Raw genomic sequence first — 27,738 nt, 5'->3', positions numbered from 1 at the left:
TAATTTCATTCTTTTGATCCCATTCTTAATGGTATCATAACGTTTTGAAAATTTCTAGATGAGTGTACATTCTCTAAATCAGACAACATGGCAAGGAATACATATTTCAATGTTATTTTTTTAGTTTATTTCAATAGGATACTTTTTATTCCCAACCAAATATCCGCAGACCCTGTAAATAAGATTCAAATTTTTGTAATGGATTTTCATTCAAAAATAGTAAAACTTTTTGGATAGTTCTTGTGAATAGCCGTCAAACTTAACCACATGCATTATGTAGTGTTTATATTCATGAAGTAAATTAAGCCAATAAATCAATATAAAACTGCATATAAAGTAAAAGATTTTATTTAAAATTATTAGAAACATTTAGTAAATTTTTTACATAAGGACATTTTTTATTTAACAAACGATACAAACAAAATGTTATCAATTTAGAACAATGGTTAGATGTAAATTTTGAACAAGAAAAAAAAATTGAGTGCTAAGATTTTTTATAAGTAATAAAATGTTATAAGATTGATATAAGTAAAAGTAGAAAAACTTTTATGTTTTACCGCTCAAAAAAAAAGTAAAAAGACTTCCAAATTTGTAAACAAATCAAAGAAAAGGTTTTTTTAGGTAGATCCTCTTCAATCATAAAATAATATTCCCCTTTCATTTTACTTACTTCTTAACAAAATTAAGTTACCGAGACACTACTAACAGCCTAAAAGCTGGTTATCAACGTAGACGATTTTAAAAAACACGATAAGTAATGAAAAATTGGTCGCTAAGTAAAAATTCATTCTGTAACGAAGGTCCGTAGCCATTTTGAAAGTTCTAAAATTTTCATAATCCAACTGCGCTTGCGCACAATAACCTGTCGCTTATTAAAAGAGTTATTATTATTATTATTATTATTATTATTATTATTATTACTATTATTATTATTATTATTATTATTATTATTATTATTATTATTATTATTATTATTATTATTATTATTATTATTATTATTATTATTATTATTATTATTATTATTATTATTATTATTATTATTATTATTATTATTATTATTATTATTATTATTATTATTATTGTTAATATTATTATTGTTATTATTATTGTAACTATTATTATTACTATTATTATTTTTATTATCATTATTGTTTTTATTTTTATTAGTATTATTTGTCTTAATGTTATTCTTGTTGTTATTATTAATATTTTTATTATTATTTTTATGATTATTTTTATTATTGTTATTATTATCATTATTATTATTTTTGTTATTATTTTTATTAGTATTATCATTTATATTATGATTTTTATTTTTATTATTATCATTATTTTTATTAATGTTGTTACTGTTAATATTATTAGAAGTATTCTATATATCATTGTTATTATTATTATTAAAGTTAAAACCGTTTATGATTTTTTTCTAAAGAGCAGATTTTTTTGAAATTAATGATGAATAAAATGGATATCCTGAAATACAAAGACATTAATAATCACTTTAGAAGTTTATATAGATTTAGCTTAACAAAGTTACAGACAAAAATGCAATAGAATTACTGATACCTTTAACGATTTTTGCGTAATTAAGAGGATGTTGATTATGCTCTTAAGGTTTACAATTTATATATAACAGTTCATAGAATTTTAAACAATGATGCAATTCTTTCTGTTTATGTACATGTACATTAGGGCTATCCAAAAAAAATTTTTTTTTCAGATTTGATTGCATAGTTGTTTATTTTGTGCCATTTGACATAGTAATTAACTGTGCAAAAAATCTTTCCAATCAGATAATGTTTAGGGGGTGCTCAATGACCATAAAGTTTTACGAAAAATGTGAAAAACATGGAAAAAGTAACAAAGTTCCACAAATTTCTAAAACCCGGTTAATTAGATTTTTCAGATTTGATCAGTTTTAATTATCTCTAAATATTAAATTCTGAATACAAATTACAATCCACATCCACTTTAGACTGGTTTATTAGCAGAGAAATTAATGAAATAAAATACTGCAATACGACTAAAGTTCTGCGGTTTTTGTTATATCAGAATTTTTCCAAAATAAAACACTAGGATTTTTGACTCTTTCTCATTGATTAAAATACAAATTATAAACAAAAAAACATATGAGCAATTAACATTTAATTATCGTAATGTTATAGTTCGTGCAATGTTAATGCTAGCGAGGACTATAACTCTTCAGAGTACACTTTCTGGCATCTGGCACTCGCTTTCTGTGATCCTCAACCACCTGAATTAACCTCTGCATTTCAGATTCATTCCTTGTAATCGATTCATTAAACATCGACATTAAAGCCACAGATCGTTCGGCAGCATCATTTACTACTTTCAATGAATATACTAAATTTTTTCCTTCTTGGTATTCTGGGGAATCATTCCAGGTAGCTGGATCGTTGTTGAACAGAAAATCAATATCAACCTTCATTGACCGCAACGCACTTGCTGAAACTGATGTCACCAGCATGTCCAGAGATTTCTTCTCTAGACTTTCAATGTTCTTTGATTTGATCAACCTTTCAGACCAGTTCTCACCGTGAAATTTCATGTTGGAAATCATTTTTCGCTTCTCTTCCGTTTAAAGTTTGTTTGAAAACAAAGCTAGTGGGACCAATTCTGGTGAAAGGTACCACAAATGGTTTTGAAAGTTCTTGACTGCTGCTTCGGAAATCGTTTTATTCACAACTGCAAACTGCTTAAGTTGCTGAAACAGAAACAAGTCATTAACTGGAGCATCGCTGGCATTTGTGCATGATATCCAAGATTTTACATAAACCAGACTAGCAAATAAGCAAAATTCACAGAGATTTTTTTCCTCTTTTGTGGTCAACTTGAACTCTTCACGAAATAAATAAATCTTAAAACAATAAATAACCTTGGCCATCCAGCGAGCCATGTGATAAGCACCAGGGATCTTGAAATGATAATTTTTCTCTTCTTGATCAGGCAGTTTTCCAAGTATTAACAGACAGAGATCCATGATTTCTTTGTAGTCATCCCTTGGCATTTTAACATGCAGGTTTTCTTTGAGGAATGCAATCACTTCATTTTGTAGTTCTTGCACCAGGGGTATTTTCATTCGAATGTCATCCAGAGGTTTAAAATTTCCTTGATTAACTTTGGGCCAATATTGCTGAACTCTCTGGAAAAGAGGTATGTTGGGACCAGATGATGGTCCAAATAGTGATCCAAACACTCCTGCTACTATGATCTCATGAACATGGTGTCTGCAAGCGAAATATAACAAATTTCTACCTATATGTTTCTCTAGAACTACACATGCACCATTTTTGGAGCCAGTGTTAGAGGCTGTAGTATCAAAACTCATTCCAATAACATCACCAATTATGTCCCAGAAATTAAGCAGATGAATAACTGCTTTTGCTTGGGCTTCTCCAGTTCCAGCTGATAGTTTTGCTATTCCAAGTATTTTGTCAACATTGTGACCTGTCACACCTACAGATAGCCGGTCAACATTTGCTTTAGGGGCTGCAGAATTTGTACGATCTATCATCAGTTTGCCATCCCAGTGGACGATTAATGGTGGTTTGTCCAAATCGCAGAATTCAGTTCAAACAGTGGCTTCAATATTTGATCGATGATAGGTTCGTTTTCTACGGACTGTAGAACGTGACAATGATCCATCATCGAGGTTCTGTCCACCAGCCCTTGCAATTGCTGCTGCTAGTATAGTAAATTTTGTGTCAGATAGATTAATTCTGTCTAATGCTGATGAAACATCAGGCGAGTCAAGAATTGTATCTAAGATACATTGTCGTTTTGGAGTACTTGCTAAACTTGATTCAGCTGACCCTGAAGAACTTGCTTTACTGACTTGTTGTGTGTAATAAACAGGGATTTCTATCTCAAAATCTCTATCAACCATTTTGTCATTATCAACAGCATCGTTATCGTTGTCATCACTATAACTTTCGTCATGTGAAGGTTCAATAACAGTAACTATTGCACTCGCACCAGATTGTCTTTGCTCTTCTTTTAGCTTTCGTTCTCTCTCTGCTTGTTTCTTTGCTTCATTTCTTTCTTCTAATTTTGAAAGTTCTTTGTCCTCTCCAAAGATCACCATTTTTCTCTGACATCTCTGATCCAATAAAAATTCTTTATCTTCTTCAATTTTGATCATGGTTTCAGCATCCTTGTGGGCAATGTCAAAAAGTAGGCCAATGGTGTCTGTAAATGATTTCTCTCTCGATTTCTGAGAATCTGACAATCTGGATTTATTTTTTTTTATTAATTTAAATTCCTGGACTAAAGTTTTCAACTTTAAGACTACATTCGGATGAAATGCTGTCGGAATACGGGCTTTATTCCAAATAATAATCAGTTCATCAACAGTTGTTTTAAGACTTTCAGGCACTGACTTTTTGGTTGAATTAAGATGATAAAAAAATGTTTTTAAAACATCAGATGTTAAGGGAAGAACTTTATCTGGAAGATTTGGCTCTGGTTGTCCAATTAAAAAGATTTTGGTTTGAAGTCGTGTAGAGATAGCAACACGAGATGATGCTGCCATTTCAATGATAACTGAAATATTATGAGAAAATCAAAACTCAATACCATATTATACAAACTTATCATTCAGTTGTTGGTTTATGCAGCTGCAGCAATATATTATAATAATTATTACTAAAGAAATTAAATAAATATTTTCAAATTAGAAATTATTATTATCTGCACTTAATAACAAACAATCCACTACCAGACTACCATGCTAGTTTTCTGTAATAGGTTACTAAGGTTAGGTACTATCAAAATATTAATACATTTGTTGTCAAACTGAAATTCCAAATAAAAATAATATTTATACTTGTAAACCTTTTTGTTCTGTTTGAATAAATTCTAAATTGAGTTAAATAATAGTATTAAAATTATGAATACAAATTTTAACAAAATGATATAAACACAGTTGTTTTAAACACTAGCAGACATTTTTTAGTCTGGTGCCCTGATGACAGTTAATCTGCTGCACTTTAATTAATCTATATAGCACGCAATCAGACAATATTTCAGTGGAAAAAATCTAATTAACCAGGTTCTAGAAATTTTTGGAACTTTGGAACTTTTTACACGTTTTTGACGTTTTTCGTAAAACTTTATGGTCATTGAGCACCCCCTAAACATTATCTGATTGGAAAGATTTTTTCCACAGTTAATTACTATGTCAAATGGCACAAAATAAACAACTATGCATTCAAATCCGAGAAAAATTTTTTTTTCCTGTGTTCACATGAACAGCCCTAATGTACATAAAAGCATTTAATCTTAACTTCACCAAAAACAATGATGAACTCAGCAGTCCTCTTTAATGGACTTAATCGGTTGAACTAATTTATACTCTATAATGGAATCAATTAGCTCAACAAATATAAATAACTGTTCTTCATTTGGAATTAGTAAAATATGAAAAACCGTTTTACATTAACTGTTGATTGTTCTTTATCTTCTCATAAACATTTGAAATAAAATTTGAAGATAAGACATAAACATGAAACAAATTGTTTCACCTCGGATGTTTAGAGCAATATGTTTTTTTTTGTAAATCAACACTTATACCGCTACAACGCGCAAAACTTTTATTAAACGTATATAAGTTTAATTTTTGCACTGAGAATTTATTGCAATAACCAGCTATATTTAGCAAAAACATGCAAAAGACAAGCGGCATTTTACCGGCAACTAAACAGACGAAACAATAAATTTCAATGCATATCATATAGACGCAAGAAGGAAATCTTTTAGGCATAAGACAGTTATTGTCAGTTAAATGCCAGATTAACCAAATAACTAGTAAAAACATTTTCAAAGCACAACTCGATGTAAATAAACAAATGGTGTGGTCGGATATTGAGTTGAAAACATTTCGTTGAAAATGCAGTATTAAAGAAATACTTATCGCAACAGAAATAGCTCGAAAGATCTATTTAAGCTTACCACTCGAACTGTATCGAAAATGTAATGCGCCAATCGACCAAAGTGAGTTAGTTTGTAAAACCTGTTTAAGGAAGTGTGCTGACGTAAAATCAACATAAAAGTTAAATGGAAAGAAGAAAATTGGAAAATAACAAAATGATAAAAAAGCAATATTTAAAAATATGTAGGAAAATAAAAATTAACTGTCTGAAAAATTTACGATTTTATGATAACTGGGCACTAATGAAAAAGATCATTTAAATGTTTGTCAGTCGTGTTAGAATGTTTATGCAAACTACGCAGACATTTGTTCAAATCAAGTGAAACTAAATGAAATAGTTCGAGAACCAAAATATAAAAAAGAACTGCAAAGTATCCTAAAACGAGGCGAATTCGGTAATATTACTAGTCATATATCGAGCTCTGATAATTTAAGAATTAAACTGGATTCATTATGGATTAGTGAGTATGAGAGTGTCAACTAGCATTCGCGTTTTGTTTTTAGATATTGACCAACAAAAAGAGAAACAAATTTGGAAATGTAAAAAGAGCACAAAAATGACAAACTGTCTAACAAAGCATTTGAGTAAGTGGCCTACCTTTCGTTCAATATTTGTATTCTGAAGACCTTTTGAAGGCAAGTATGCACTTTTATTTTTAGAAAGCCAAAATAAATGGATTGAAGTGGCGATGTTTAATAAGCACTAATATTTTCCTTAAAACCACCACAATACATAATAGTTTTCTCACATTGAAACGCTAGAAGTAAATCTGGATGAAAAACAACAAAATATCTTTGTAAAATTTCTGTCAGCGAAAATCACAACGAGACTTACTCCGAATGAACGGAGAAAGTAGGACAAAACAGCATGCATGTCGAAAAGAGCGAACGAACATTGGCTCGAGGAAAATAATTTTGACTATATAGGACAATTTCAATTTATATACCTGAAATGGATATATTTTTAAAAACTGTTAGTCATTTTATGCATAAAGATCAAAAAGTTGTGATTGAAAACTGATTTTTTAGTTGTAGGTTTTTCACTGGCTTTGCTATATCCTTCGTGCATGTGCAAAATATTAATAGACTTTTGTTGTTTTATTCTATATATCGTTAGTCTATTTGGCAAAACTTCGTTTGCTAAATACACTTTTAAACACAATAAACTTGCTGAGGTTTACAAAATAGACCAACGGTTGTTGTTTTTTATTTTTAAAGTATAAAAAGGTAGTTAAATATGATAAAAACAGCAAACTATTTTTACTTGAAAGAATAACATTTCGCAACTAATTTTTAAGCACTCTGGGAAATGTGGTGCAATGAAATTGGTCCGTTATTATTTAAGTTGCTAAATGTTAATCTGGTGTTGTTTTATTCTATAGAAATTAAATTTAATCACATTTAAGGAATTTTACGTTTTTAAAAGGATTTGAAAGATAAGTTACGAAAAAATGGATCAATTAACCATAAGCAATGTGGCAAATAAAAGCTATAAATCATGGTTCCAGTTTTGATAAGAAAAAACTAGCCATGAAATGATCATTTTTTTAGAGTTGGATTACATGTTCTCCAAAGAATGTCACAAACCAGGTAGCATCCAAAAACATTTTTAGTCTAAAGGTTATAAAAAAATCACCGAGGCAAGAATAACCTTATATTTGCTCTCTTTAGAGCCAATCCTAAGATAGCTGGTCCTAAGATAAAATCTTTTTTTTAAATAATATTACATACAAAATAAAAGAAACAGCATGAAAATTTTTATTTACGAAAAGATACTCCAGATTTTAATGTCTTGTATTTAAAAGTTCCTACCTCTGAACATCTATTCGTTCTTTTTTAAGACAGCGGTGAAGATTGGAAATTTAATTATAATGAACACATTTTAAGCAAAATGAAAAAGAAAGTAGGAAAATTATATTTTGATATTTTTAAACTTTTCGAAAACTTAACAATTTACATCTTTAAAAAAAATTTTTTCAGTTTTAAACAAACACCTTGTTTCATCGTTTTGCAATAGAGAAGTTCAAGCTATCAACTATCAAGCTATCAGTGCTTCAGTGAAATTCTAGTTCTTGTGTCACAAACAAAAGGTTTTTATAAATGAACTTTTATTGATAAAAACTTTCCCTTTAATTTAATTTTGTTTTTTGTTCACCGAATATTAAAAGATTACCAGTCACATTTTTAAAAAACACGAAAAACAATTTACAAATAACTGAATAATTTGATTAATGGGTAGTAAGATAATACAATTACCCAGAACTTGATTAACAATGAATATTTCTCTTATCTGAAAAACATTCTATTAAACATTGCACCATAGACTTAAAACGGCAATTTTTTAATTGCTCAATGTATTTTATTATAGTAATAACAATAAACCTCCTATTTATAGTAATAACTTTATTATAGTAATAACAATAAACCTCCTGACTTTAAAAAACATTAAAATATTTAATGAGTAATTAATACTTATTATAAATAATCTAAATCGAGCTTGAGAATTTAGACATGCAGGTAAATAAGTACATCAGTGTTAAGCATGTTTCTAACACTTTTAGGTAATGCGTATTTGAGCTCAAGCGCGTATAGTTTTAATTTAAGTGTTTATCTTTTATTAAATCTCTTAAAGTTTAACAACCTTTTTATGAAAAAGTATATTTTGAACATCATTAAGAAATAAGTTTGTAAAACTTTTCCGTTTCATATGTTAGTTTCAAAGATGTTTTTCAGTATAGACGTTACTTTAAAGAACTCGTCTCTCATTGAATTAAAATCGGATTCTATGTTTTATTAGGAATGATCGAATAAACATTAGCGTAATGTTTTATACTGATCCTGGAGAAATTTTTACTGTTTGCAAATAAATTTAACAATTGATAAGCAAAGGTGGGTTTCTTTTTTCCTGATTCACTGGTAATCATTTTTCCAGATTCACCGGTTTTCAGTGTCATACCATGGCCTACTTCATACACGGCCGGATATGTTGCATAAATAGGCCGAAAATTAAAAGGCCAGTTTTTCAGAGTTTTTTTCGCCAAGAACGTCGTGTTGATCAAGTTTCCAAATTAGTTGTGAGAAATATGGTAAATAAATGCGCTGTGGTTAATTGTCGAACTGGCTGTAAATTTAAAAAAGTGAACCTAGCTCTCTTTATGCAAGTAAAGCTGTTTTTAGTTTTCCAAAAGATACTAATTAAGAAGAAAAATGGATTAAATTGGTAAACAGAAAAGATTGGAGACCAAGAAAATATTCAGTTATTTGCATGGATCATTTTGAAGAAAAATATTTAAAATATGGAAAACGAGTTACTTTAAAACACGAGTTAAAACATGTTCCATCTATTTATTCTGAAGAAACTTGTATTCCATCTTCTGTAATGCCTAAAGTTTCTAACTTTCGTAAACCACCAACTAAACGAGATTCTTCTATCCCAAATGAAATTCAATTATTTCAAGAAATGGATAAAATAAAAAACATTGATATGCTTCATAAATCTAACTCTCCAAATGGATTTAGTTTTCAAAGATATGAAAGTTTTGTTTTATATTATCGTTTGTTTTTTGTAGACTCCACTCCTTTTATTGAATTAATAAGTGTTGATAACAATTTGCATGTAAAACTGCATTATAAAAGTTGTCCACTTCCACTTCCTCATTGGTTTAGAACTATCAACAATTGTAAACTCACAAGTTTATCTATTTTAGATAATTTGGTGTCTTAAATGCACAACCTTGCTGAAGGAAATTCCTATTATTTAGTTAATGAACTTTCAAAACTAATCTTTTTTAAATCCAAATGTTGACCTCCATATTCTTCAAAAGTGTTACATTTTGCACTAATGCAAAGATATTCATCATCTCAGGCTTATTCGCATCTTCTGGAACAACTTCCTTTACCGTCAAAGTCACTATTGAAGAAGTTAGTATCAGGTGGAATTGATTCAATAAAATCATTAAAGTTATTGTTAAACGAGGACAAAATAAGCAATAATTGTGTTATTCTTTTTGATGAAATATATCTGCAGCAATCTTGTGAATACCACAGTGGCAGATTAACTGGACAAGATAAAGACGGTAATCTCTACAAAGGAGTAATTGTCTTTATGATTGTTGGCCTCAAGAAATCAATACCTTATGTAATTAAAGCCATCCCAGAGACTAATATCACTGGAGATTTCATTAAAGATGAAATAGAGGAAAGTTTAAATACATTAAGATCTGCAGGTTTTAACATTCGAGCATTGATTGCAGACAACCATCCAACAAATGTCTCAGCTTATTCAAAATTGCTTAGCATTTATGGGTCAGATAAGCCAGAAGAAAATTTCTTTATCACTTATAATGATCATAAAGTTTATCTGATGTATGATAGTGTTCATTTGCTTAAAAACTTAAGAAATAATTTGATTAGTACTAAAAAGTTCATTTTCCCACCATTTCAGTTCACTGATTACAGTTTTAAAATTTTGCAAATGAGATTGTTATTAAAAGAGAACTTTAACTTTTGGAAAATGGATTTAAAACCTTTTCATTCGGATATGAATCTGAATTCAATTTCAGAACTTTTTAATAATGAAATTCAGGAAAGTGAGTTAGATGAAGACAGTAAAGAGTTTACAATTTTTATTGCTGGATATATATGCAGAAAGTTACTTAAAAAATTGAAATGTGAATTGTGTACTTTATTGCTAAAAAGTGATGTCGTTGACATAGATACAGAATATATTGACCTAGTATCCAGAGGAGGTCTCTTAATTCCCTCAAAGTTAATTGCAACTCATGTTCTTAGTTGCTTTGCTATGTTGATGCAGTGAAACAAAGTCTACTTAAATTGGAAACTCTTGAGATCAGAAAAGTTAGCGAAAATATTTTATATGAATATAATTTGAACCAGAAATTTCTTTGTGATAGTCATTTTGAGTGGGGACTTTCTCTTGTTAATAGAACAGTAATAAATATTTTTAATAATAATGAACAAAAGATTGTAAGTGGGAGTAAACACAAAGATACTGTATTATCTTTCAAAAGGAGACAAAGAGAAAAGAGAAAATAAGAAAAGTAGTGAATATATAATATATATATATATATATATATATATATATATATATATATATATATATATATATATATATATATTCACTCTTTTATATATATTTATATATATATAAGTTGTTTATACAAATAAATTGTTTTAACTACAAATTTGTTTATAAATTCAATATCGTTAATATTTCAACTCCAAATGCTATTTTATAAATGCATCTGTTATATTTTAAATGTTAAAAATTATATATTTGAAATGAATTGTAAAATATAGTTTTTACTTAATATTTGAAAATTTAATTACCAATTAAATATTTAACACAGATGAATTAACCTAAAAAATTTTTAATAAGGAATACTTAACAAACTTTAAACTTAGGAAACGTTAAGCATTACTTTTAAAACTATTTTACATTTTAAAACACAAAAACTTAAAATACTGAAAAACTGGCCTTCTAATTTTCGGCCTATTTATGCAACATATCCGGCCGTGTATAAAGTAGGCCATGGTCATACTTTCCAGAAGAAGTTTTATTTGTGAAGAGACTTGATTTATTTACGCAATTTATTGTAAATTATATTTTTTTGAAAAAAAAGAAACTAGTATTGAAGTTTGCACTTGATTTATTATCATCTGTTATTAAAGGAACCAAATGACTATGTTGAGAAAACTTTGCTAAGTTCTTTTGCATCAATTTTTGTTAATAAATTATTAACTTTTTTATCTCTATTTTGTGCTTACTTACATTTACTTTTTTGTTTTACATAATTCTCATGGTTCTCCTGATGCATTTTAAAATTGTTGATTTGAAAGAACCGGGATTGTGATATGCATTGTTAGCTTTGTTAAAAAGTGTAGATTTAGGTGTAGTGAGTGAAAATCAAATATTTCGATTTTGGTAAATTTTTTCTAGTTTTAAAATCTGTTTCGAAAATTCTGAATGCGTTTTTTAAATTTATTGCTGTACAATATAAAATTTTCTAATACTAAGATAACAACATCTACTAATTTGTTTAAGTATAAAACTAAATCTTAAGATTGCATTGTTTAACAAAATCTTTAGATTGCATTGTGTAATAGTTTTTGTTTTTAGCATTAGTGTTAACTTCAAGTGCTTATACTTAAAAATCATTTTTAAAAAACTTTCTTAGATATAGAGATAATTCAGGTGAAGTTTATCATTTTCATATGTACAATCCGAAAAAGGTTATTGCTGGTAATCATAACTATACAAATCTTTTAGAAGAATTGAGAAAGAATAGATTTTCTAGATTTTTGCTGGTCTTGCTCCTTTGATTAAGCATCCATGTTCTCGTAAATGAGATGAGAACGAAGGATGAGGACTTGAGAGACATTCTAAAAAACCAGTTTTTTGTAAAGTGGTAGCTTTTTACTTATTTCAGCATGAGGAAGTAGGGAAGCATACTCTAATCTTATGGACAGCGAAAACATTAGATTTCTTTGTTTCATACGAATAAAACATTTCAAATATAGTGAAAGCGATTTTGACTAACTGTAAAAATTGTTTAGGTACATATCAAAGAATCTAACATCAGATTGAGGTAAGAGTTTTTAAAAGTGCTACATGTGCGTATAGTCTCTTTTTAAATGAAGCTTCTATTATAAAAGTCTAAACCTTTTGCTGAAGTTTTGTTAAAATCCTAATTTTCAAGAGCTTTCGAGAAAAGTTTTCATTTAAGTAATTATACTGTTTTACATTTCTAACATTTGGAATTGGTAACACTCATTTCTTTCAATGAATCATTAACTAAATGGCGAAAACATTTGGCATTTATATCTTTGAACCCTGTTAATACCGTTCCGAAAAGCAAATTTTCTTAAGTTATGCCCTATAAATTTGTGAATTCTCTTCCACAAATAACTATTGCATGATTGAGTCGCTATTTGAGAAAATTCACAGTAAAAGTGACAATGTTTTGCGTCAGCTTTTCTCTTGTTTGTAAATTCACATTTAATGTGACAACGTTTTTACGTCAGCTTTTCTTCTGTTTGTAAATTCACAGTAAAAGTGACAACGTTTTTACGTCAGCTTTTCTTCTGTTTGTAAATTAACATTTAATGTGACAACGTTTTTACGTCAGCTTTTCTTCTGTTTGTAAATTCACATTTAATGTGACAACGTTTTTACGTCAGCTTTTCATCTGTTTGTAAATTCACATTTAATGTGACAACGTTTTTATGTCAGCTTTTCTTCTGTTTGTAAATTTATTCGAAACAAGACGTTTGTTAAAAAAAATATTCCATGAAATTGTGACTGTAAAAATAAAGCTTTTTTAAGTTTACCAATATTCTTTTTGGTAACCTCATGCAGGCTCAAAAATATTATTCGAAATTTTTATTATTTAGCCGCGCAAGTTTTCTTTTTTCATACATACGCTTAGCAATGGGAAATTTCGATTAAAAGTGTGTATATAGAAAATATATTCTATATATATCTGGTACAAATATATACTTAAAGAAATAAATAATTTTCATTTTGTTCTTAGTTCTAAAAATGTCATTGTGTGAAGCTTAATGAGCATCAAAGTTTTTCCTTAACGTTAAAAGTACCAAAAATATAAATATTCTCTAACATATTTTAAATCTATATTTCATTTAACGGACTTACCAATGTCATAAACACATCAATCGAAATATTTAAATGTTAGATTTAGATAGTCTGGAGTTATATTACGATTTTCTGAAAATTCTAAATATAGTTTGCTATCGAGACGTATATTATTCAAAAACAGTTATAAACATTTACACTAAGAATATCTTAGATATCAATGAAATCATTATTTTCTATAGAATAAAGTTCTACGAGATGTAAAATATTGTTAACAAAATCTCGACTTTTTACAAAATAATCCAAATGTAAATTATAACTTTCAGAATTTCTCAGAGATTCTTAATTATAATTTGTATGAGTATTTATAGGTTTAGTAATTGTTTTTATAAAAACTGTCTTCAAACTCAAGGACTTAACTTAATCTATGAAAAATGTTTTAATATATCTCAGAAATTTTCGAAGTCTTAGATAAGTTTGGGCATGCTTATTCTGAAAATCCTTTCAGTTTTTTTCTAGCTACAACGGTTGTGCAGATAGGCAATATGAAGCGTGTTCAGCTGATCCCACTGGTAGAAAACAAAAACAATATAAATTAAAATAGACAAACTGCATTTAATTTGCATTGATTTTGAAGTTAAATTTTTATGTTTGAACATAACATAACATAAGTTAACATCAAATTTTCAGAGATGTTCATTAGACTGTTTTTGTCTTTTGTTAGTTGAGAAATTACTATAGTCAAAAAACCAGTTAGTCATTCATCATCGTTTCCTCCCATCTTCTTTGCTGCCGCTTCTTCATCACCTGGGTGTCATGAAACCTTTCTCCATGTTTTTCACAGAGAGCTCCTTGATTTGGACGGAAAAAGTCAAGATGAAAGTCTAAATTGCGCAATTTGGTCGACATTCTGCATCCTGATTACTGTCAAGTAGTTCATCAACAAGTTCTTCATAGTTTTCATTCTTAGTTTTTCCCGTAAAACCGTAAACAACACGCTTGAATGCAATCCAGGCTCTTATTTCTTTTTCTTTCAATTTTTATTGAAGACTAACTGATGCAAAAATCTGTTTTACTTGAGGTCCAGTTAACACACCAGCTAGATCTTTTGCTTCTAATTGATTAGGAGATATTGTTCTGATTTCCTTAAATTATTTGCGCCTATAATCCAGTGCCTTGACAAGTTGTTTGATGAAGCCAAATTTTATGTGGAGTGAAGGCAGAAGAATTTTGTGCACAGGTATCTTATCAACATTTTTTAGGCCGCAAATCTTTTCCTTGAGCCAATTATCTTATAGATGAGGTGGTAATTTATAAAAAAAATAGAAAAAAGAATATTCTGCGAATCTTCTATGTAATCCAAGAAGAAAACCAAATCTCTTGAACTCTCCGCACATATTTCACTTGTAATAATCTTAGTTGATCTTCATTTGCAATAATTTAGTTGTGAGTTGGCATTTATTAATAACTCATTAGAAAAACAAATGGAGATAAAATGGTCATTAGAATACGACCAACAATCAATACTATTTAACCATATCAGCAAATGATATTATATTGAAGTTTGTACTCATGTTTGAAAAATAGTTGTTAGTTAGATTTTCCAGACACTATAGTTTTTTCGCAACAAACATATCGGTTAAATGACAAAAATCTTCTCTCCAAAATAAACCTGTCTTTACAAGTTTTCTTGTTCTTTTATAGCTGATAGTTTTTCAAATCTATCCCTCAAAAAAAAGCCAGCAAAAACATATTAAAACTTTCTGTTTAAACAGGTGGCTAAAATTTATTAAACTCCGTAACGTGATTGAACGTTCTAGCAATTTCCGTAACGGAAATAAAAAAACTAAATCCATTTTATCAATTTCAAAACTAATGAAATTCAACAGCATTAATTATATTCAAGCTCATCAAGAATTTGAAAATCTTGTTAAAAGACGAAAAGTAGTATTCAAGTTCAAATGGATATCATTTCAGGATCTTATGTAGATGGTTCGATGTCAAATCATATTTACTCCTCCATCTTTAAGACATTCAATTCACAATCAATCGAATAGGTATGAGACTAATCAAGATGGAAACTTGTTAAATCTTAAAGAGGAAAAAAAATATTGATGAGATTTGAGGTGTACGTATATTTACACCTACGTGAGGTGTAAGTTCAAAAATAAAAGTGATTTTTAAATCGCTGAATGATTTAATGATTATTGCATAATAAAAAAAACCCTATTTAAAAAAATATCATTTGGTAAGTTTGGATATACTGAAAATTTTCTTTAAAGTAATGATAAACAAAGCTTTTAAGATAATAACGAAGCTAATGTTATGACTAAAATAACGGTATATTTAGACTCTGTTGGATAAACAAAGCCCGATCAAGTTACACAAGTCATCAGTGACAAGCATAAGACTGTAATAAAGACATGTAAAGTTTTATACAAATAGGTAAATGAGCAAACTGATCTGCTGAAAATGTTTAACTAAAAAGAAAAGATTATGTCCATGCTAATCCGATATTAGCAACAAGCAGAATATTAGGAATGGGTGAAAAAATGATGATAAAAATGTTAACAGAGTTGTACCCAGCAAACACAAAACGTTCAAGAAACGTACGTAGAACGTTTGAAACGGTCGGGCACGTTCTAAGAACGTTTCCAACGTTTTTCGAACCTACTTGAACGTTTTGTGTTAGCTAGGTAGCATTTAATAGTGAATGATGAGATATGCATCTAATTGATAAAATTCTTACAACTTTTGATTGAACATACCATCTAGATGAAGGTGATGCAATAAGTTTCTTGGGACATCATGAGAAAGAATTGTAAATTTACTCATCAAAATCGATTTTTAAATTAAATTTTTTTAACTAATAAAAAAGAATGTAGATTTAACTAATAAAAAAGAATGTAAATTGAAGGTGAAATCTCCACAACAAATTCAAGAAAAGGTGGTGTATCACAATCGTACGTAGAAAAGAAAGCTTTATTGAAAAATATAGTGGTACTATGGCTTAAGAGTTAAACATGAGTAGTGATAGAGTAGAAAGAGTATTAAATCTTACTGGTTCACAAAATGCTGCTACTAAAAAATATATTGATAATATTTCTTGTTTTTTAATAAAAATGTGGCAGTGCAATGACTGGTCCTTTAGTTATGAATATGAAAAGTATAGCAACTTAGGGAGTTCCTGTCCATCTTAATGATGCAACTGCAAAACACTATGTTTACGGAAACTTTGCAAAAGGAATGGTGATACAATGACTGGTCCAATTAGTTGTCGGAATTAAAAGAACAACAAGTTTAGCATTTCCTGTCGATAGTCCAGATGCAGGTACTAAAAACCTACATCTGGACTACCCACAGGAAATGCTAAACTTGTTGTTCTGAAGTTGTTATGAAAACTTTAATGGTAAAAGTTACTAAGACTTAAGTAAATAAATTCATATCAAAGTTTTGCTGAATATCTATATAAAGTGGATAGAGGTTTATGCACAGAACTTACTTTAGTTACTTCTACTAGAAAAATCTCTACCTTAGGTAATAGCCCACCCAACAACAAGTCGTCTTAAAGACAAATTGAAGACGTCTTGAAAATGGTCTTGAAGATGGCTTAAACTGGTCTCAAATGAAACACAGTAAGTCGTCTTATCTAAGACGTCTTAAAGTTGCCTTATTTAACACGTATTAATGACGGCTTGACACGTGTTTATATATATGTATATGTATGTATATATATATATATATATATATATATATATATATATATATATATATATATATAAACTTTCAGTCTCCTGCCAATACAACATAAATATCTTTATATTAGATTAGAAGGAGACTGGAATGTGGTGACAGAAAATAGAAAGGTGTGAAAATATGAACTATCCAAATGCAATAACTGAAAAAAAGAGACATGATTTACTATAGAAATATACTTCACAGCATCAACAAAAAAGAGTACATGATTATAAAATTTTGTTAAGATTTTCGTGATGCTGGTGCATTTTTTAATACACCCTGAATAAATTTATGGACTGTCTTCTCCGATTCTTTTGGATATATCTCTCTGACAGCCGCTAAAAAGAGAAAACTAATAAAACAATAACAGGTTAAGAAAATCATTGTTTTTTTGGAAAGCAGCGTTAGAAGACCAACTTACCAATTACACACTTATAAAGGTGAGTTTCTTTAAAACTTCTCTTTCCGCCCCTCTGTCCATCCATGTTGAAATTTATCATTAGCGAACAATCCAACATACTGAAAAATCAGGAGGTAAATACATAATTCAGAAAACTGATCATTACTAAAGTTACTAAGGAGAACTTGTTTTCTTATCAGCATTATATAGCCCTTAATTTCAAGTCCCATATGAATTGTGATGAGCAAAAGTCTATTTATCTGTAAAAGTATAAAAAAATATTTTAAAGCTGACTTACTAAACCTTTGCTCTCTTATATCGATTGTGTTTTCCGATCGGATATAATTAGCAATACCTCGAAAAATAAGGCCGCAAGAGCAAATTTCCATACTTAAAAAGCTTCTTTTTTTTTTTTTTTTTGCTTTTTAAGATAATGCTGCTCTGATTTTTTATTTTTTATTTAAAAAAAGTAAAGGAAAATCAATGAAAAAATCTTTCTTAACGCCGCATAATCCTACGTGTACAGTCACCAATATTAGTGCCTCCAATTTTACTCAGTCTTTCAATCTAAAAACAAAGTTGATTACAATTTATTTGGTTACACTAATTTTAATTCAACAATGTATATGTTTTAGTTTTGACGAAAAGTAAAACCGTTACGTAGCAGTAATGTAAATGATTTATGAAACAGTCTGTAAATGAACTTTTTAGTTTAGTTTTATCTTTGTGCCTTAATTATAAGTGCGTTTGTTTAATACCAGATATTTTACCAATTTCCTTTTCATAGGCTCCTCAGCCAACTGATTTTCATTTTCATTAAAATCGTCCATGTTATTAATGTTTTCTTTTAACAAAAACACGTCTGCATCAATTACTCTATCAAGTCTGGTGTCAAGACGGTCGTTTAAAGACTTAACTGCTTCTGATAGCTGCTCGAGTTTGAATGACACTTTCCTTTGGAAGTCAATTAGTATACTCTCAGATGCTTAATGTAAGGTAGGGTGGGAATCATTTCTTAAATCATATAGATGGGGAAAGGGGATCCCCTTTCCCCATTTTAAAAGGCCTCGAGACTTTGTAAATGTTGAGTGGGAATTTGAATCCAGATGAAATAAGCAGGGGGGGGGGGATGAATTTCTCTAATATCCCAAAGAAAATGAACAAACTTGTTCACAACAGGTTTCATTAACTTTATGCATATACTTATTTGAGCAATGCCACTTTTATAATAATTTCAATAGGATTTAACATGTTAATATGAGATTTATACTATGGTGAGGAATATTATGCATTTGGTTAAAAACCGAGTTTTTTTTAAAGGTTGACAATTTTAAAAGGCTGGTTTACATTGAAAGTTTTTTTTTACAGTTTTAAGATAAACTTTCTTAGTAGATAACCAGTAAAAATTGATAAACGGGGATGGGGTGGGAGGGAAAATCTTCCAAGAATTAATAAACATCCCCCACCTTGTATTAAACACCTGGGCGTACTATATTTATATTTGCAACCTATTCACTAAAATTCAGTCTCTTTATTACAGACAGTACTAAAGAAGAGATAAGTTGATCATCTTTACAAAGAACTTCATGGATATTTTTTATCATATTCTTTATTGAAGTGATTAAATGAAGCAAAAATACATACTTCCTTGATCTATCGGAAAAACAACATTCCTCTGAGGAGCAGTGGTAGTACTTGCAGCGGTTGTTCCATTCAAGCAAGCCGAATATGGTATGTCTAAAATAAGTTGTGTTAACTTTTTATTTAAGACTTCAGTATTTAAGTAATACTTGTTAATGTTAAAACAAAGTCAGACAGTGTGCAGATAATATTATTATTTTCACATATAAAGATCTATACTGGTTTTCATTAAGCGGGAACTACGATAGAGTAGCCAAAAGATAAAAAAAATCATCCATCAATACATAGGCTGACAGTATAAGAAACAGTATATATCTTAATATATATCAAATATAATTTATCATATATTTTTGTTTTTACTAGAATATATAATTATCTTTTGCAAAACATTCTAATACAAGAAAATGCTATGACGAAGTATTAGGATAAATTGATTAAAGTGAATACTTGAATTCTGTTGAAGAGAATTCTCGGACATGCATGGAAACTGAGGTGCTAAATAAAAAAAACATGACTAAATGACATTGTTTTTTCTTGCTCATTCACTTTTGCAAGACTTTCTGACTTTTGTAAATTCAAATATTTTTTTCCCAAATAAATTCTCTATTAAAATATTGGGAATTATTTGGCTTTCTATATAGTGCTAGAAACAAAAAGCATGGTAAATTATATATATATCATATACCTCAAGGGAATGAATCATTGATGTTTTCAAATATTGCGGCTTGCTTCAATTGTTGAGTGGCACACAACACACCTATAAAACAAACAAAAAAATGTGAAATGTGAAAATTTACATATACCTAACACCTTTAAAAAGTAGACACCGTTATAGCAGTCACAGAAGGATTTACAAGATTAAATTTGACCATTTCATTTTCAATGTAAAGAAAAAGATTTAAAATACTCACTCCGTATAAATGAATTTAACAAGTTTGTTAACGTTTTAGTTTAACTTCGTTTTTTCCATAAATAATAATTGTCTCTTACCAACTTTGTCCCTTCCTGTTTTTGTAATTGGCACAATCTCATTATCAACTATTATAAGATTAAAAAAATATATAGAATAATTATCTTTAAAATTGATAAAAATGACAACAAAGTAACAAGTATTTACAGATCAATATTATTTTTAATCTACCAAAAAACTTACCCTCTTCTACCACATTTTCATCAGAATCTGAACTAGCAGCACATGTTGAGTATGCCCAATTTTCACAAGTTTCTAAACTACCTAAAAGCAATTCTAACAAAAATGATTTGAATATTTCATTTTGCAGCAAAGTCTGAATAACCTTCTGTGATTCTATACAATAATCCCGACTAAACATAAAACATACTTCATGGTTGTAGAAGAAATATAAAACAATGTACCTGTGACCTTCCTGTGTACAAGTTTCCCATACATCCAATCTTGCTGAGGAATCTGCTTCTTTCTTAAAGCACGCTCTTTTTTCGCCTTTGGTGGATACCTGACAATATCTTTACCCTCAAGCCAACAAAGTGGAACCACGCCTTCTTCTTCTATTAATACCCCATCCCCATTTTGTCGTTTCCAAATAGCTCGAGTATAACTAAGATCTTCACTCATTTTATACTCTAAAAAAAAAATTTTACGATAAAATAAATGTTGATACCGAACTTTAAAAATGTAGCTGGAACCATTTAGAATTAGTGACACGTAAGAAATGCATCTACAAATACACTATAGAAAACATTTCAAAAACATCAAATGTTAGATGATACTGACACAACAAAAACCAGCTGGATACACATGGAAAATAGAACTTATAGCAGTGTGACCAGAAGAAAAAATATTTAAAAAAAGCATAAATTTATTTGAAAAAGCACCAATTTACAAATTTACATGTATTTATTTAATTTAAACTAGATGAATAACAGGATATATTACAAAGCCACTCCTGAACGGTAAACAAACACATTTTCGTAGTTCATTTTTATGAAAATTGAGTTTAGAAAAATCTTGATTTTTTTCTAGGAAGTAAATTCCTAACAATTTAGAGTCAATTGGATGATCAAAAAATGACTTTAAGCAGCTCTTTTTATAAAAATCACAATCGTAAGTGTTATTATTATTATTTAAAAATCTAATAAAAACAATTTTCCCATCTTTATTAAAAAAGCAATTATCTCTGCTGCTTAAAGTAACTTTCTCTGTATTGGTTTTTATATTGCTCTCATAATTAATTTCTTCACTGATGACTCGCTTTACTATTTGTGCAGTTGGATTTTTGGCATTCTTTACAACCTTATTTAGCTTGTGCAAATAATTTTCAAATAGGAAGCAAGATATTTCGTTCAAGGAGCAATTGAAATTTTCTACGTCATCACATATATGCAATAAATTATGCATGTTATACACAGTAAATGTTTTACCAAAAATGTCTTTACAATTGTTCACAAAATACTTTAGCAATTCCTTACAGTAAGGTAAAAGGCTTTTACGCAGGTCACTATCTGGATTCACCAGAATAAATACTGAAATTGACAGTGAAAGAAAGTGTTCATAGATAGATTCAGAAACAATTCCTTTCAAAGAAACTGGTCCAGTGTATAAAAGTAATTGTCTGAATTCAGTTGCTTTCCACCTATCAACTTCTAGCAATGATCGCGGCCTTCTAGCAAAATCAATGGGAATGTAATTTCTAAAATTGATTAGTTTCTCAGAAATCTGTAAAATATGTGATTGTGATAACCTAGCCATAGGACCTTTACGGAAATAATTCAAGATTCTTTTAACAACCCCAAGACATATCAAATGCATATAGTCAAGGCAGAATCCGGAAGCACATTTAATACCAGCAGCAATAAGAGGAGACTTAGATATTTGATGTTGCTTATACGACAGGCAGCTAAAATCGTAATCTGTCCGCTTGCAAAATTCTTGTTCTTCATTAAACACTACCCTTCCTTCCCAAGAACCTTTGATAATGCACCTTTGATAAGAATAATATCCGGTATGACCAACAGTCCCTTTTAAAAATGATCTTGCTGGGGCATCACAAAGAAAAGCTCTAACTTTAATAGTGTGTACAACTGATTTTATTGTCAGACCGGATAACTTTAAACCACACAATTCTAGTAAAAAATCGTTTAAAAACACATCCAAACTTGATGGTTTACTTTCCCCGGTGTATAATGCCACAATAAAAATCTTTTCGCCACTAATTTCACAAAGAATTGGCTACATTTGAGTATTGGATGATTTAAATAAGGGTAGCCCATCAATACTGAAATTAAGTGATATTTCTCTTTCAGACCCTGTAAAATTTTTCTTAATGCCCAATTCTAATCCAAAATAGTAGTATGTACCACCACATTTTCGAATACACTGGACTTGAGGTACTTTTAAAAGTGTTCTTGCATCTTTGGGCAGCCATGTCTTCGAAGTATATCGATTAAACTATTCATGGCTGCTTGGGAACAGTTAAACTTTAGACACCAGGATGCCAGCTCTCCTGAGAAGTTTTCTTTACTGGTGGATGGATTAAAAGATTCACTGTCACTAGAACTCTCGGACCAATACTCAGCGGAATTGTTCGACCCTACTTCCATATATTCTTCCACAGGTAAATAACCACAACTCTGACTGCTATAAAAAGAATCTCTAACTACTTCTTCTTGAGGATGTGCACAGTTTTGTTGATGCTCATCTGCACTTTCATCTCAAGCTTCTTCTAAAACTGATTTATTTAATTTTCTCCAAATCCTTAAATAATCTTTTCTTGATGCAGACATATTTTTACCCACTACTTTTTAAAGAAAATTATAACTTTATTAAAAAATAAAAATTTCTGAAAAGCAAAGAAAATGGTAAGTAATCATCTTCCGCAATTGGAATTAAAGACGTCATTAGAGACTCAATTAAGGAAGGAATTAAAGCATGGATGTTATAAAAGATGGACGTGAAGTTTATTATCGTTGTTTAAAATTTTAGTATTAGTTTAAACTTTTATAGAATTTGTTTAATAAGACTGCTCAGGATAAAATAATTACTTAACGTGTTGACAAATAACTAAACAAATTACACCAAGGTAAAGGAAATTAGTTGTCGGCACGAACAGATTTTATCATTTTTCAAGATGAACAATTGTAAATTTGGGAACATTTTTTCATCTAAACAAGTCTGTCAATGATAAAATAGACCTGTGAGAACAATTTTAAAATGACTTAAAAAAAGTATAGCGATATATAATTTTTTGTCAAGATCTGTTTTCATTCAATTCCTTGGTCCTTCATTCACCAGCCTTAAGTTTATGTATTTTTTTAGTATTTTTTCCCATATTCCCATATTTTTTGCGTCGACAACACTATAAGCTCCACAATATATATTCCATTGTGAATTGTTATAAGTAGGTGGATTTTCTAACGGGCTTTTTTTAAACTTATTTGCTAATGCAAAACCTTTTAAAAAGTTACTTAAATTTATAATTACCTTGCAAAATGCGGCCAGATATTTCATGTTTTCGTTTATCATATTTCATATATTATTTCATTTATCATAAAAAGCACAAAATAACCCATTAGTTTTTTTCAAATAAAATTTAGCTTATATATTGCTGGTAAATCATGTTATGTGTTATGTAAATATTAAATACTTGCGGTTAAAAAGTAATTCTTGCGGTTCGCCATAAATTGGCTTTGCTAAATTCTTTAAAACTGTGACAAATTATTTTTTCTTAATTGTATTTATAATCATTTTATGTATAAGTTATTTATCCTTAACTGTATATATTTCTGATTTAAGCAAATATATATATATATATATATATATAATATATATATATATATATATATATATATATATATATATATATATATATATATATATATATATATATATATATATATATATAAAATATAATATAATATATGAACATCAATACTAATTTGTTTTTATTTTATCTAAGAAATTTTCGGTCAATATGTAAAAACGCCACATTTCTTATACCTACGCGTAGGTATAAAAAATGTGGCGTTTTTACATATTGACCGAAAATTTCTTAGATAAAATAAAAACAAATTAGTATTGATGTTCATATATTATATTATATTTTATATATATATATATATATATATATATATATATATATATATATATATATATATATATTTATATAGCGCTGTTTTCCTTTCACACCTCCTATTTTTATTGCAGGTTATAAAAGATCGTCATCTAAAAGTTAGAAAATGTATAGTAAACAATACTTTTAGACCAACTCAATGTACTCTACACTAGATCTGAAAAAATTAAAATACGAAAACGTTAATATTCGCTATTTTTTCAACTGGACGACGTATTTAGAAAATGATAATTATTTAGAAATTAAACCTGGTTTTCACTGCTGTTTAAATTTTTAAAATTTTGAATGGAGTAGTTTACTAAACATGGAACCATTGTGCTCTAGGTAGCTACAAAACTTCTTGATATTTCGTATTATTTATTACCTCTCAAGTTATACATGTACTCAGTGCCGGTTTTAGCACTACCAGCGCCCTGGGCGAGATATCTACGGCGCCCCTAGCTCAATTGAACCCCATACAAAAAAAGGCTAAATTTCGCCCCTTTATATTCGGCGCCCTGGACCATTGCCCAACCAGGCCCTACCCTAACGCCGCCACTGCATGTACTAAAGTATTCAAGTAAATGATCTCAATTTCTTTTCATCATCCGTGTTATTTCTTAAAATATTAAGAATGCCTTGCTATATAAAATTAAGCTTAAAACTTGGTTCTATTGCTTTAATTTTTAATAAGTAAAAGCAAGTTGATATGACTGTTTGGGCGAGCCCAAAAATTTTCGACGAATCCGACAGACTTTAAGAGAACTGAATTTCTATTGTTTAAAACAACAGATTTTTAAGAATACACAACTAGCATGGTTTGCAAAAAAACAAAAATCTTGCACGTCCATCTCTAATACTTCCACGATTGAAGACATCTTAAGCTGCTTACTCCAAAAGACGTCTTGTTAAGATGTCTTAAGGACATCTTAAACTGGTTGTTCCGACAGACGTCATGTTAAGAAGGCTTGCGAACGTCATAAACTTGTTGTTCCGACAGACGTCTTGTTAAGATGTCTCACGGATATCTTAAGCTGGTTATTCTGAAAGACATCTTAAACTGGTTATTCCGAGAGACGTCTTATTAAGATGTCTTAAGGACGTCTTAAACTTGTTGTTCCGACAGACGTCTTGTCAAGATGTCTCACGGATGTCTTAAACTGGTTATTCTGAAAGACATCTTAAACTGGTTAATCCGAAAGAAGTCTTAAACTGGTTATTCCGGGAGACGTCTTATTAAGATGTCTTAAGGACGTCTTAAACTTGTTGTTGGAAGATGTCTTAATGAAGTGTTGAAAAGCCGTCTTAAACACGTCTTTAACTAGTTGTAGACGTCTAGACGAGTTAAATACGTCTTAAACTCGTCTTATGTTGGGTAGGAGAACTCTTAGTTCTACATAATCTATAAGTCCAAACTAACCTACTTTGTCCACAGATAAGAGTAATGAAAGATACTATCTACAATTCAAAGGAATTAGTGCTCAAAAGTTTTAATCCGCAATAAGTCGGTGTAGATGATAAAGTTTATATATTTAGAGTAAATCGATTAAAACGTTACAGTTCAAATACATATGCGGTAAGAAATGGGTTGTTTGGTCATAACTATGTAGGATGGAATGAGGTTGTTTGTTATAGACCTGAAAGAGATTTGATCATTTTAGAAGCTACTGGTTTTGGATCAGTTTCTATTGGAAACGTTCCTGGATGTAATGATGCACCTGTAGTCGGAAATAGGACTATAGCAGATGCTGGAGCTCTTGGCAAATGGATATATCTATCTGCTCATTAGAATGTTCCTGGTAGAACTCTGGCTAGCTCAGTATAGTGAACAATTACGGAATTTCGCTTCACAGTCATCTACTGTTAGTACTCAACTAACATTTGATAATGTAAATCAAACAGGTATTGCACCCTAAAATGGAGATATTCAACTATTTACACATTTTAAAAGATTCGCTATTCCGTCAGACACAATAAAAGTACGTTTTAAAGTTTTTTGCGCTAGATTTTTGGTTAATTGAGATCTATTGTAAATTATCAAAAGTTAAGAGATTTTCTAAACTCATTTAAGTGCAATTACAATTTCTCTTTTCAATTTCACTTTGTTCACATTCACTTTTCCCTACCACGTTTTATCTCCGTTTCAATTCATGATGTTCGGATATATTATTCTCACCACATTTTTTACAGCAGCCTCTAACTTTAATTTGAACACAAAATTTTTTTTTGACTTTCTTCTTCAACTTTATTTTTTTCATACTATGATTTATTCATCATCCTAATTGTTTTTAACTCTTGTCTGACGTTCATATATTGGTCTGATTCTCTGATTCTTTTATCTTGCATATGTTTTACGATCGATTTTTAATAAAACATTTTTTCATGACCATATTAAAAATTAAAGTTTTCATCAAAACATTTCTCTTCATACTTTAAACTTCGCTCATAAGATAAATAAGAAGTGAGTAATAATCTAAAATAGTTACACATTAATAAGTTTTGAGCATGTATGTAAAACTATGCAAAAAATGATGGTTGAAACAATCTAAAACAGTTACACATTGCTTAGATGGTTAAAAAAGATACTTAGATTTGGGCATTTATATGAGGAAATTCAAAAATGATGATTGGATTTTTCAGCCTTCATTGGATTAAATTCTTTTACTATTCATAAATTCATCAATATATACCACTTCAAGAATTAAATTAGCTGCACTTCGTACAGTATAAATGCAGTGTAAATATATAAAGTATAAATATATAAAGTAAAAAATTTTACTGTTTTATAAAATGTCTTCAACTGGTTACTTGGTACATTACACATTCTACTAAATAATAAAATGATAGTTTAAGAACGCATTAAATAACAACTTAACATTAAAAAGTTAAGAGATATAATTGAAAAAATATATGAGAACCTCGCAGACGAAGTTATAACAAAGTAATTTGTGATTTGTGAAATTTCCAACTCTTGGAGTTTGTATGCAGAAAAAAAGAAACACTAGGAATTAAAATTATGCAGTTATATTACACTCTTGAGTTCCGTTGCTCTACTCGCACTCGGATTGAGAAAGACTAAAAAAGCTATCACCCAATATTCACTTTAAGCTATAAGTTTTATGCCAATTTGAATATATATTGATAACAAAATATTTGTGGATGTTAATTCACGTCTATACAAAAACATTTAATTTAGGATAAATTAATCAGATTATTCCCTGATTGGAATTGCCTAAAACTGTCAATGCAATTCCAAAGAAAGGAAATAATTTAGCTTAAATGAACAAGTAATTTTTCATTTGACATTTTT

General features: G+C 29.3%; 4 protein-coding genes and 1 pseudogene across 4 annotated transcripts in view; 1 reads left to right on the top strand and 4 right to left on the bottom strand.

Annotated features, from left to right (window-relative positions):
- The window catches only part of LOC149877115 (E3 ubiquitin-protein ligase HECTD1-like), a 189,035-nt gene that overhangs the window by 8,339 nt on the left and 152,958 nt on the right, over nucleotides 1-27,738 (top strand). The gene's annotated exons all lie outside the window — the stretch shown is intronic.
- LOC149877127 (uncharacterized) lies at nucleotides 2,554-3,758 on the bottom strand. Its single transcript, XM_090074870.1, has 2 exons — nucleotides 2,897-3,758; nucleotides 2,554-2,725 (listed from the first exon to the last, which is right to left on the bottom strand). Exons 1-2 carry the CDS (start codon nucleotides 3,533-3,535, stop codon nucleotides 2,600-2,602), a joined length of 765 nt encoding a protein of 254 aa, XP_089930996.1. The 5' UTR covers nucleotides 3,536-3,758; the 3' UTR covers nucleotides 2,554-2,599.
- On the bottom strand, nucleotides 17,483-19,830 carry LOC145194025 (uncharacterized). Its single transcript, XM_090074767.1, has 6 exons — nucleotides 19,792-19,830; nucleotides 19,346-19,440; nucleotides 18,474-18,665; nucleotides 18,207-18,270; nucleotides 17,725-17,823; nucleotides 17,483-17,641 (listed from the first exon to the last, which is right to left on the bottom strand). The coding sequence occupies exons 1-6, from the start codon at nucleotides 19,820-19,822 to the stop codon at nucleotides 17,544-17,546; spliced, it is 579 nt and encodes a 192-aa protein (XP_089930893.1). The 5' UTR covers nucleotides 19,823-19,830; the 3' UTR covers nucleotides 17,483-17,543.
- Nucleotides 20,261-20,971, bottom strand: LOC145186228 (uncharacterized). The gene is made up of 3 exons (XM_080062330.2): nucleotides 20,719-20,971; nucleotides 20,498-20,578; nucleotides 20,261-20,382 (listed from the first exon to the last, which is right to left on the bottom strand). The coding sequence occupies exons 1-3, from the start codon at nucleotides 20,933-20,935 to the stop codon at nucleotides 20,291-20,293; spliced, it is 390 nt and encodes a 129-aa protein (XP_079918456.2). The 5' UTR covers nucleotides 20,936-20,971; the 3' UTR covers nucleotides 20,261-20,290.
- LOC149877126 (uncharacterized) lies at nucleotides 21,227-23,103 on the bottom strand (annotated as a pseudogene).

This window comes from Hydra viridissima, unplaced genomic scaffold (genome assembly GCF_058129835.1).
Source record: "Hydra viridissima isolate aposymbiotic clone 2 unplaced genomic scaffold, HvirCarnegie_v1 scaffold_17, whole genome shotgun sequence".
In the NCBI taxonomy this organism is placed as follows: domain Eukaryota; kingdom Metazoa; phylum Cnidaria; class Hydrozoa; order Anthoathecata; family Hydridae; genus Hydra; species Hydra viridissima.
This window is presented reverse-complemented; position numbering and strand designations above follow the sequence as displayed.

Excerpts from the sequence above, each read along its gene's own strand:
- LOC149877127 (XM_090074870.1), bottom strand. The coding sequence starts at position 3,535 with ATGATAGATCGTACAAATTCTGCAGCCCCTAAAGCAAATGTTGACCGG. Across the intron at positions 2,726-2,896 it reads TGGCTCGCTGGATGGCCAAG|CAACTTAAGCAGTTTGCAGT; the intron begins GTTATTTATTGT and ends TTTCTGTTTCAG.
- LOC145194025 (XM_090074767.1), bottom strand. The coding sequence starts at position 19,822 with ATGTCCGAGAATTCTCTTCAACAGAATTCAA. Across the intron at positions 18,271-18,473 it reads AGCCTATGAAAAGGAAATTG|ATTGAAAGACTGAGTAAAAT; the intron begins GTAAAATATCTG and ends CTTTGTTTTTAG. Across the intron at positions 17,824-18,206 it reads TACACGTAGGATTATGCGGC|GTATGTTGGATTGTTCGCTA; the intron begins GTTAAGAAAGAT and ends CCTGATTTTTCA.
- LOC145186228 (XM_080062330.2), bottom strand. The coding sequence starts at position 20,935 with ATGAGTGAAGATCTTAGTTATACTCGAGCTATTTGGAAACGACAAAAT. Across the intron at positions 20,579-20,718 it reads TGTACACAGGAAGGTCACAG|GTAGTTTAGAAACTTGTGAA; the intron begins GTACATTGTTTT and ends AATTGCTTTTAG. Across the intron at positions 20,383-20,497 it reads TGAAAATGTGGTAGAAGAGG|TTGATAATGAGATTGTGCCA; the intron begins GTAAGTTTTTTG and ends ATCTTATAATAG.